At 49.0% G+C, this 10,000-nt stretch overlaps 4 protein-coding genes and 1 long non-coding RNA gene across 5 annotated transcripts in view; 1 reads left to right on the top strand and 4 right to left on the bottom strand.

The window, feature by feature from the left end:
• Window positions 1-2,479, bottom strand: part of LOC135804799 (uncharacterized) — a 19,771-nt gene extending 17,292 nt beyond the window's left edge. Inside the window, exon 1 of the mRNA XM_065318756.1 lies at window positions 491-2,479. Coding sequence (XP_065174828.1) covers window positions 491-2,091 — 1,601 coding nt within the window. The 5' untranslated portion in view covers window positions 2,092-2,479. The remainder of the gene's footprint in view (window positions 1-490) is intronic.
• Window positions 1-10,000, bottom strand: part of LOC135804821 (uncharacterized) — a 187,022-nt gene that overhangs the window by 113,597 nt on the left and 63,425 nt on the right. The gene's annotated exons all lie outside the window — the stretch shown is intronic.
• Window positions 2,979-4,479, bottom strand: LOC135804814 (EKC/KEOPS complex subunit TP53RK-like). The gene has a single exon (XM_065318774.1). The coding sequence runs from the start codon at window positions 4,367-4,369 to the stop codon at window positions 3,704-3,706; it is 666 nt and encodes a 221-aa protein (XP_065174846.1). The 5' UTR covers window positions 4,370-4,479; the 3' UTR covers window positions 2,979-3,703.
• Window positions 4,640-6,855, top strand: LOC135804810 (elongator complex protein 6-like). Its single transcript, XM_065318770.1, has one exon. It carries the CDS (start codon window positions 4,875-4,877, stop codon window positions 5,697-5,699), a length of 825 nt encoding a protein of 274 aa, XP_065174842.1. The 5' UTR covers window positions 4,640-4,874; the 3' UTR covers window positions 5,700-6,855.
• Window positions 8,084-10,000, bottom strand: part of LOC135804804 (polyadenylate-binding protein 4-like) — a 17,347-nt gene continuing 15,430 nt past the window's right edge. The window contains exon 6 of the mRNA XM_065318761.1: window positions 8,084-9,069. Coding sequence (XP_065174833.1) covers window positions 8,506-9,069 — 564 coding nt within the window. The 3' untranslated portion in view covers window positions 8,084-8,505. The remainder of the gene's footprint in view (window positions 9,070-10,000) is intronic.

The following is a 10,000-nucleotide window of genomic DNA, read 5'->3' on the forward strand; positions in this document are numbered from 1 at the left end:
ACAACAACAACAACTCTTACTGGCCACTGGCTATCGTGAGAATAAAGATTTGAAACACACCATTCATTGGATGCAACACTACTCACCGGTTGGAATAACTCTCAAAGCAGCGCCTTAGGTGTCATTCATAATTATGCACAGAGTATAATGATACTTGTATTTCGGGCGCTTGAATTTGAACTTCCTACTCTCATGTTCTCAAAGTGGTGTTTCTAAAAATGGTCGGAAAAATGAGAACAATCAAATGTCCGTTACATTGCTAATATATGTAGCAAGTGTGAGCAATGAGAGTACATGACACATATCGGGGCGTCGGAACCGGTGCGGCAGGTGCGGCGGCTTTGTAGTTTTATCCCGTGATTTTTGAAGCAATAAAATATGGGCTACTTGGGCCCAATTTTCCTAAAACATTCCCGGAAGAACGCCTTTTCATGGTCGTACCAATGTAGAATAACTTCCGACGCCTCTACGTATACATATTTGGACTCACCTGTTGGAAAACCTCACAGAGCTTTTCTGCAAGTAAAACACGGCACCCAGAGCTGCCGTGTTCTGAGAGAAGTTACAGTCGTTGACGAGAAGGTTGTAGAGTTCCATCGGCTTGGCACCGTGGCGGTGCCAGTTGCCGGAGAACTGAACCGTGTGGTAGCTGACGGTGAAGCAGCCGCCAGCGAGAGGCGCAAACGCACCGGCCTTGTTGCCGCGAAAGTCACACTGCTCCAGGACCACCTGGCTTGGCCACAACCAGAGATCTGGAGCGTCGTAGAAAGCGACGCGGCCAACACCGGACTCGGTGTAGGCAAAGTTCTCTTGGAAAAGGCAGCGGCTGGAAGTATGTCTCCCCGACACTAGTATGGTGTTGTTGGCTAATGCTGCTAAGCTGATGTAGAACACGGCACCCCGTGCTGCATAGTTCCCGCTGAACACGCAGCCGAGGAACGACACGCGGTTATGCGCACTTTGCAAGTCGAACACCAGGCGAATAGCCGGGTCACGCGGAGACGACAGGTTGACGAACGAGCAGCTCTCAAACTGCACTACTCTGTCCGTCACTCCAGACGAGATGTCAAGACTCACGCCCGACCCATGGAGTATTTCACCCTGGCCTCCGGCCGTTCTAAGTAAGTCGATGTTCTGCTTCTTGAAGCCGAGCTGGCTGAGGGCGCAGTTGCGCACAAGAAGGGTTGTTGACCTGCTACAATCGCTGTCTGATTGGTTGGCAGTCACGCCTGTGCCGCCGCCTCCGTGTGCCGAACAACTGACGGCACAAGGTCCGGTGCAGTTGTACGTGATTATCAGCGCTCCGAGCCGGTACTGAGTCTGATCGTCAGGGCCGGCTAGCTTAGTGTGCAGTCCTCGAAAGCGCGACGACTGTACGACCACTGGCCAGCTGTCGGTGACGTTGATCGCATGCGAGTCCTTGCGAATGCCAGAGAACAGGCAGTCGGAAACGCTAACTGATGAGCTGTGGAGGAGGGAGATTGCCGTGCCAAAGTGTCCGTTCAAGTAAGTGATGCTTAGTCCAGTGATACTGACATGCGAGGAACCCTCCACAAGCAGCCAAGTCTGACCTGGCTTCATCTGCAGCTCAATGGACACTGCTCCACCGCCGGCAGGTGCTTCAATGCTGACATTCTGCACACCTTGCACGTGTTCGGCCACTTCCAGATCAAGATCGGCCAGCAGAATTGGCTGCCTTGCTTGCAGCATGACGATTACCGAGCGTCCACTGCGGCTGCCCTGACTGCCGGATTGCAGAGCCGTTCCAATGTCAGGACACGGACTGCTTGCATTCAGTCCGCAGCTACGACTCGTATCATTGGTTCTACGACTCGTGTAATCAAGTCGAACATATCGTAGTGATTCCTCGGCGGATAGAGATTGCTGAGCGTAGCCTCCCCGCCAACATAGTGCCAACAACACGCTGAGAACACAATTCAGACTCGTCAATGGATGAACTTTCATCCGCAGTCCTCCGTCACTCCGTCTTCGCGCGGTACCCCGCCGCCAGCATGCAGTATGGCTTCCTCGAGATTCGTGGTCATCTCCGAAGCTACATGACGAAAGGGGATTGCACGATGACCGAACCATCCCGTTAGCGAATGATCCCACTCTTTGCAAAGCGGACTGTGACTCTGAGTCTGTAGGCCACTGCTTGGTGGGTGTGCCACAGGATCTAGGAGTTAGCGACACTCACGGTTCAATCCGGCCATTTGTGCTGATGAATGGACTTTTACCCGGAGTGGTCCCAGTCTGAACCTCCCTCCAAAGAGCTCATAGCAGACCGGAGCGGACACTGCCACATAGAGTCATTTCTAGTCGGGACCGTAAAGCGCTAAGTACGTACAACTGAAAGCTAAACTTTAGCTTGTCCTTTCAGCAAGTCGCTGAACTAGCTTGGGGATGCTTGTACCACATTTCGTAAAGAAGAAAAGAAGTCGAATTGTGATTTCCCTAAAACTGGAAGCCTTTTTCAGACGCAAGTTGTAATCATCCGGATTTCCCACTCAGTCAGAGTCAGACACATACAAATGCTCGTACTATCATCATGCATATCGCGATATCAGGATATTGGTAGTGCTGAAGCATGCACACAGTACTTGCTGCGTGCAGTCGTCAAAATGCAGACGTGTATCATTGTATTACCGTCTCGTAGATACCTTGTAGAATTATTGACTGAGTACGAGGTCAATACGACAATAGGAAATAAAAGCCGAGTAAAAGACCGAGGCGAAGCCGAGGTCTTTTACGAGGTTTTTATTTCCTATACTGACCAAGTACGAAGTCAATATTAGATTTATTACGACAAACAGTCCGTATTTCAAATTCCAGAACGATAACCTCATGAATCCCGGTTTTATGATTGCACACCCGTTGCACCACCACCTACTCATGCAGTGACAATGCTGCACTAGGCACCGTTCAACTGCGGAACCCCTAAGCAGTCAATTATAAGCAGTCAATATAGCCCTAAGGAGTGAAATATGCAGGAATATTTGACTACTTAGGTATAGCGAAAATCAATGGGAGTCAATACTTAGGGAGTGATACATCTACGTATTATCGGAATAATGATGTATGCAGCGTGAGCCGCTAGTGCAAGTGCAGCGCTGTGCTGTGAGTGTGACTTCGCCAACGCATCTCAACTAAAGACAAAGTGATGTAATCGCAAAACGTCTATACTCATACTGTCTCGGTTTTGCAAGCAACACAACTAAAAATGCACTGTGTTTACTCACGACATGGTATGTCAATTGCACTGAGCCTCAATTTTCAACTATTATTTGACTTTCAAAATTCCATCTTGTAGGATTTCAGCATTTCTAGCAAAGTACATTGTATAAACATTTCAAAGGAAATATACTGCATGCTGAGAAAGATCATGGGCACTCAATTTCATGTTCTACGTATAGTGCATGCTATGAGTGTGAAGTGAGAGTGTTCGGAACATCCAAAAGCCCACTAGAGGAGCATCATTGAAGCCAGTGCAATCACATAATAATAATATCTGTTGTAGATATTCATCTATGCTTAAAAAACTGATTAGGTTGTATCACACAGCGCCATGCCACTAGTATCTCAAAAGTTAATTCAAAGCCTAGTGGGAGTTTCTGTACCATGTACATGACATGTCATTGTATACCATAGTGGCAATTGTCATTACGGGACCAACAGAGGCGGTCCACATCAGGAATGGCCAAGGTCAGCCGAGCATGCTCCGCTTTCGCCCTCTCATTCGTACCTCTTCTAGCTTATCGACTACTGACTTTGCATTTTTGGTGGCAGAGCGGTACGCTGAGAGAACCTCCTTGAACACCGCCTCGGAATTCGGGTGGCTGCTGAGAAAGGCCCTCTCCAGTACATACAGATCAACGCCTTTGTCTTCTGCTACCGTCGACACTGAACTGAGGCCAAAGTCGATGAGAAATAGCTGTCCCTCCTCACTAACACCACCAGCACACTCATTGCCAGGACGCAACATCATGTTGGAGGTCGTCAGGTCTCCATGAATAATGTCAGCGTCATGCATGCTGGCCAAAGTACGGCCAATCATTCTGCCAAGACGCTTGGCTTCATCGCCATTACCCAGTCGACAGAAAGCATCCCTGAGGGTCTCAGCGCCAACGATTTCCTCCAGGTAAATACGGTGCTTTTCGTAGTCAATGAAGAAGACAGCAGGACATGCAATCCCAGCCTTACGGCAGCGAAGAAGGGATCGCACTTCTTGGTTCGTGCGCCTCTGGGTCAAAAGAGTATCCAATGTTTCGTGTCTATACGCTTTGTTGAAGCGCTCTTTCACAATAGTGGGCTTCCCACAGAACGAGGTCCGGTAAAGGCGAGCTTCTGCTCCTTGTTGCAGGAGCTCCATTGCCACGAGCTCTCCAAAACGGAACGACAAGACTCAGTGCAAGTAAAGATTCAATTAGGAGAAGCAATCAAACCAAATATTTTCAAAACCATTTTCACCACTTCAAAACAGAAAAATATTGTGACACCAAAATCAAAAAATAATAATTATAGCGTGGGACGCCATATTCTGTCACCGTGGTGATCGCGAGTCCTGTGGCGCCAAGGCGACTCTGGAGAACAGCTGTGAATGAGAAAGATGAGAAGTAACGTTTTTGAAATACTGCAGTAACAATTACATAATCATTGATTAGATAAGCTGCTGCTGAATCAGATTGATACATGCATGGACGGTGCCTTTTTCTGCCGTAATTGGATTTTGATGCCAGTCTAAAAATACTTCCTCTGGAATCGTTGACTGGTCTAACCTGCGAGCTGTGTGTTCAGTTTGAGAACTGAACATTGTGTTCAGTTTCGTTCTGATATTGTGTAAATTTGTCAACTTCGATAGTAGAACATTTGAGAAGATGTTCACGGACTTGAAGTGGCTGCTAGACATCAGTGGACGTGACTTGCCCAGAGGATTTTCTCTTCTCTCTGATGATGGAGTGGATGGACAGTTCCTGATGTACTTTTACCTGACGCTATTTCTGGATGGCCCTGGTCATGTTTGCCTGGTGGCCACGTCGAGCACGTTTGCACGTCTCTCAGCTGTGGCCCAGAAACTCGGTGTGGATCTGGCATCCTGTGTGAGCCAAGGGCGTTTAGTTGTCATCGATTGCTATTCACATCTTCTGGATGGCGTAGTTGGGTGCTCCTCGCCTAAAGTCCCCAACGAGCCTCATGTTCACAAATCCGTTATGTTGGAAGATGTCATTGGTAGATCTGCACTTCGACCAGTGTATGAAATCATCGCTGGCGTTCTGCGGACGAAGCCTGCAGAGAAGTGGTGCATCCTGATAGAGAACTCCAGCCAGTTGCTGAGTGCGGGATGTAGCGCCGATGCTGTTCTCAACCTGTTGCACTATTGCCGTGCTCTGACCGAGGACAGCGAACATTTCCTCAGCACAGTTGTACATGCTGAGTCGGGCATGACGCAAGAAGTGAGTGCTGATGAGGGTGACGATGAAGCCCATCTCCTGTTCAACAGCCTGCTGCATTGCTGCAGTGTTCACATCAATGTCAGCGCCCTGAAAAGCGGCCTGCACCAACACGTCCATGGACATTTGCGCATAGACTGGCCGACAAGGCATGTTGGCGAGGCCCGGAAGCCGTCCGTGGAGCGGCATTTCAAAGTGCTCGATAGGACGGTGACTGTGTTTGCTAAGGGAACATCGGCAGCAGTCTTATGATCAATTTGTACTCTCAGTCTGCCAGCCATAGCTATAGCAGCTCACACAGTTCCGTGTGCGCCAGATCCCGGCCACGTGCACTCGCACGCCACCGCCTCGAGTTAAGCCCCGTCGTGATTGCAAGGCTCTTTGAAGTACGGGCCCTGCACTGCATGAGGTCTAGTTTCTGTGGTGCACACTCGCACAGAGTAACGCTAGCAAAGGTGTGTCAATGTAGTACTGGCCATGTGTGCGTGTGTCCCGAGGCAGGCTCGTCAACACTCTACCGAAGAGCATGCCAGGTGCCCTGTCTCAAGGCCGCTGTCACCGTACGTGGCACGAGATGGCGCAGCGCTATGCTCTTTCCCCGATATCTGGTAGTACATGTAATGCTACGAGCTAAGGAGGATGAAGTGAAAGGGCGCAGGCACCCTGCTTTCGTTGCACCAAGGTCCTTTGGTATTGCCTCGTCTTTCAAGTATACAGCAACGCGGCGAGTATTTTATGAAGGTGCCGAGTATTTTTTTTCTTACAGTGGTAAAATGGCAGCTGATGAGTTTACCTTGTCCAGGGTGACATCACATTTATGTACCAACAACAGTCTTACTTCCTTGGACACCGGTTTCAAAGTGTTTTCCTGAAAGCAAATGGGAATTTTCTTGTGATGTAAAACAATTGTACCGGAGATAGGATGCCGGTATCTGCTGCTTCTGCTGTAGTATGCCTGTAGTGTAAGCCAACAGGAGTATTTTTCTTTTAACACCCCCCCCCCCCCCCCCTGCATGGCAGGATGTAGCATTGTCAATGTTTTATGTTGCATGTATGGCTATGAACAAGAAAGTCGGAATGTTGTAAAGAAAGTGCAGTGCTGTGCCATGTGTTTTGGGGAGCAACCACCCGGTGTAGGCTGCGTCGGTGCATAGCAAGCATCCGATCATGACGCATGGTCTTGATTCAAGCCGTATTTTCCGGAGCACACGCCGCACTGGAGTACAAGCCGCACCCAGATTTTGTTGTCACGAAATCCAGACATCTACCTTATTTCATCACGACCATTGCAGTATATACAGTGAGTCACGCCGGCTTTTTTTGGTTGAATTACTGGTGTTAGAAGTGCGAATTATACTCCGGAGAATATGGTAGTGCTCTACACAATACAAGAAGTCATGTACTGTTACCATGGTTACTGCATGGATTATGATGCACCCAGGAAATCAGCACTGTACTTGTGCACTACAGCAATTGGCGTACCTTGCGGATTCGTCATTCAGCACCGACGTCTTTTCTGGACAGGGATCGAGAAATCGGCGAGTCACTACCGTGCAGACCAGTGGAGAATCCGGCTAGCATGCAGGGCTCCTGTAATGTAGCAGCACTGCATGTGTATGCATGATACCAAGAGTACATAACGGGGTTATGTACTCTTGATGATACCACCCTGCTCCCATGCAGTACACAAGCCCGGGCCCCAAATCATGCAAACGGTCGAAGCTGCAGATTCAGGGTAGCATCAGACACACGTACACGGCATCACCCGGCCGGTAATACTAGGGAGGTTTAGTCCCACGTAATCCGCGGTACTTTACGTGTGTGCGTGTGTGTGTGTGTGTGTGTGTGTGTGTACCACGTGATACTCAGTGACCCATGTATACTTACAGACGTTTTCTGATTCACGACATACCGTGAGAATCAGAATGGAGCGCATTGTGCAAGCTGTGAGGGTGCTCAGCTGAAGAAGTTTCCCAAGCACGTAATCAAAACATTCATCTTCGTCTTTGACCAAGTTTGGACCGTTCGCTTTATGTTTTTATTTTGTTCCGTGTGACTAAAAACAACATTGCGAGCATGAACTTTACGTGTATCACCCACGTTCCCGTGTCCATTACGTGTGACTAAACCTCCCTACTATTAATTGTACGATACTTACCGCACACTAGGGGACTCCCTGTTGCACAGAATTGTAGCCCTCGTCACATCGGGAAAAATGATCTCTCTTACACACGAGCTCTTACTCCCAACATCCTGGCAAGAACAAGATTGTACCTGATAGTCTTCTCATGCTACGTGGCTACTCTACATGAGGTCGAGTCCATGTATGTGAATATGAAGCCAGCCTGCAGGGGTGCTTGTGGACTGCAAAGTTCCAGACAATAGAGAGGTTTAGATAATGCACGTTTTTTTCTGACGCGACGTGAAAGTTCAGTTCGCGTTATTTGACTCGCGCGTTGGAAAACAACGCCAGTGACCTGCAGCTCACGTCGAAATTTGGAGTTCACGCCAAATTTGACGTGAAATTGTACGTCACGTCAGAAACAATGTGCATCCCAACCTTTCTAATGCCGAAAGTAACCTCACAGTCTGCTCTCACCATGCATGCACCACTGAATCACACACAGACTCTGGTGCAGATTTGATAAATTAGTATCATTTTCTCGCACAGTGGTTATGGGAGTACGGATGGATTTCACACCATTCTGGTAGAGTATGTTTTAGAAGAACACAACACGGTTTTCTGCCCTGGCTCTGAGACCGACGCAATGGGTTAATCTGGTCTTGAAAATAGAGAATTCAATGGAAAATAAAAGAAAATGGGAGAGAATCGTAAAGAAAATAGCGAAGAGACAGGATGGTGGTAGACGTAGATGTAGCGGTGGCAGTATTGGCACCGGAGATGGAGAAGGTACCCATGTTTGGTGTGTCCAGGTGCATTGTGTGACGTGAACGACTGCGACCTCTGCTGCTATGTGTGTGCTCGTCCGCAGTCACCGCGAGCTAGAACTGATGGAGAGCCACTGTACAATGCGGCGGCGGTGGCTGAGGAGGGCCATCACTTGGCTGCCCTGAGGGAGTCGGTTGCACGGCTGCCATTACTGCTGTTTTGGTGAGCCCTGAGCACATCACGTGCTTCGTCCACCTTGGCCTCCAGCGAATCGGGATTTTCTAGCATGTGGAGGATTTCAGAGTTATCTATTTCCAGCAGCATGCCTGTGATCTTTCCAGAGTTGCCAGCGTCAATGGCGTGCACCTTCGGGAAGAGTCGCTCGCCGAGGATCTGCTTCTGCTCCTGCGGAGTGGCCCGTGCAAGCATCTCCGTGTCCAAGTTCGAGACTGACGACGCACCGTCCATGGTGCCATTCTGGATGCTGGCGGGGGCATGGCGCGCATGCTGCTGCGCCGGCTGGAACGAGCTGCGCTTGCTCTGGCTACGCTGCTGAGGTGCGTTTGCTCGTCCTCCGAGGTTGTTGCGCGGGCGGTTTACGCGCGATGTCGCGGGTGCAGTGACCTGCGGCGGCATGTAGCTAGGGTTGCCGATCAGGTAGGGTGGTTGCATGCGGAAGTTTGCTCCCCTTGGCCGCATGGTTTGTGGAATGAACTGCTGACGGCCGGCGCCCTGTTTCAGGATTACAAAAAAAACAAAGATAAAAAAATTGAGTACACCCAACGTCTAATCAAACCATCCTGCTAGGTAATCAAGCACTGATAAGGAGCAGCAGCCCCAAGTGAAAATTGGCCATACACAGTTCTTTTTTTAAATATGATCACCAGCTCAGCTCGCAACAACTAATTGGTCTGTTCAACACTCTCTTGGGAGTTGTTCTCTTGATAAAGGGGTACGTCTCTTAGTTGGATTGTATGGAACATACCCTCAACAACTGCCACAAACATCTGATCACATTGCCATTTTAGGATTGCCTGAAAGGAAGCGGGCAATATTCTGCTGAAGCAAGCGCAGAGCGGAAGCTGGATTGGTGAATGTCGTACCTACCGTTTACACCACAACACCAGCGCAATGACGATGTACAGAACTTTGTGTGAGTTTGCCTCAAACTGGTGTTCCGCCAACAACATCAGTGTCAGTAAGTACAAACACAGTCGTGGCCAAAGAAATCCAACCCACGTGCCGAAAGCAGCGCCAAGGCTCATGTGGCGGCCGCTGCGGCCCTCGGATCAATTTTGGGAACATGCATGATGTAATCAAAATGGAAACGCGGCGCTGTTTTTGGACTCGCTGGTCGGATTTCTTTGGCCACGACTGTAGTGCTTGTTTTGCTCCCCTGATAACTTCAGGGTTTTGTATAGTGGACGTGGAGACAAAAATTGTACTTCCTCCGTATACAAAAACTTCGTGACTTTTTTTTGAAGGCTGCGCATAGCTCTGGAATTGTTCCGTTTGACTTGGAATAACACTCGTGGCATTGTCTAACCTGTTTACAAGCTATATACAAAGAAAAAAGCAACTCAGACGAATGAGATTCAGTTTATTCAGAGTCTTCGTCGCTCCCGTCATTGTCACCTGACGAGGCTGACTCCGCATCGCCAAA

This window comes from Sycon ciliatum, chromosome 1 (genome assembly GCF_964019385.1).
Source record: "Sycon ciliatum chromosome 1, ocSycCili1.1, whole genome shotgun sequence".
Lineage (NCBI taxonomy): Eukaryota > Metazoa > Porifera > Calcarea > Leucosolenida > Sycettidae > Sycon > Sycon ciliatum.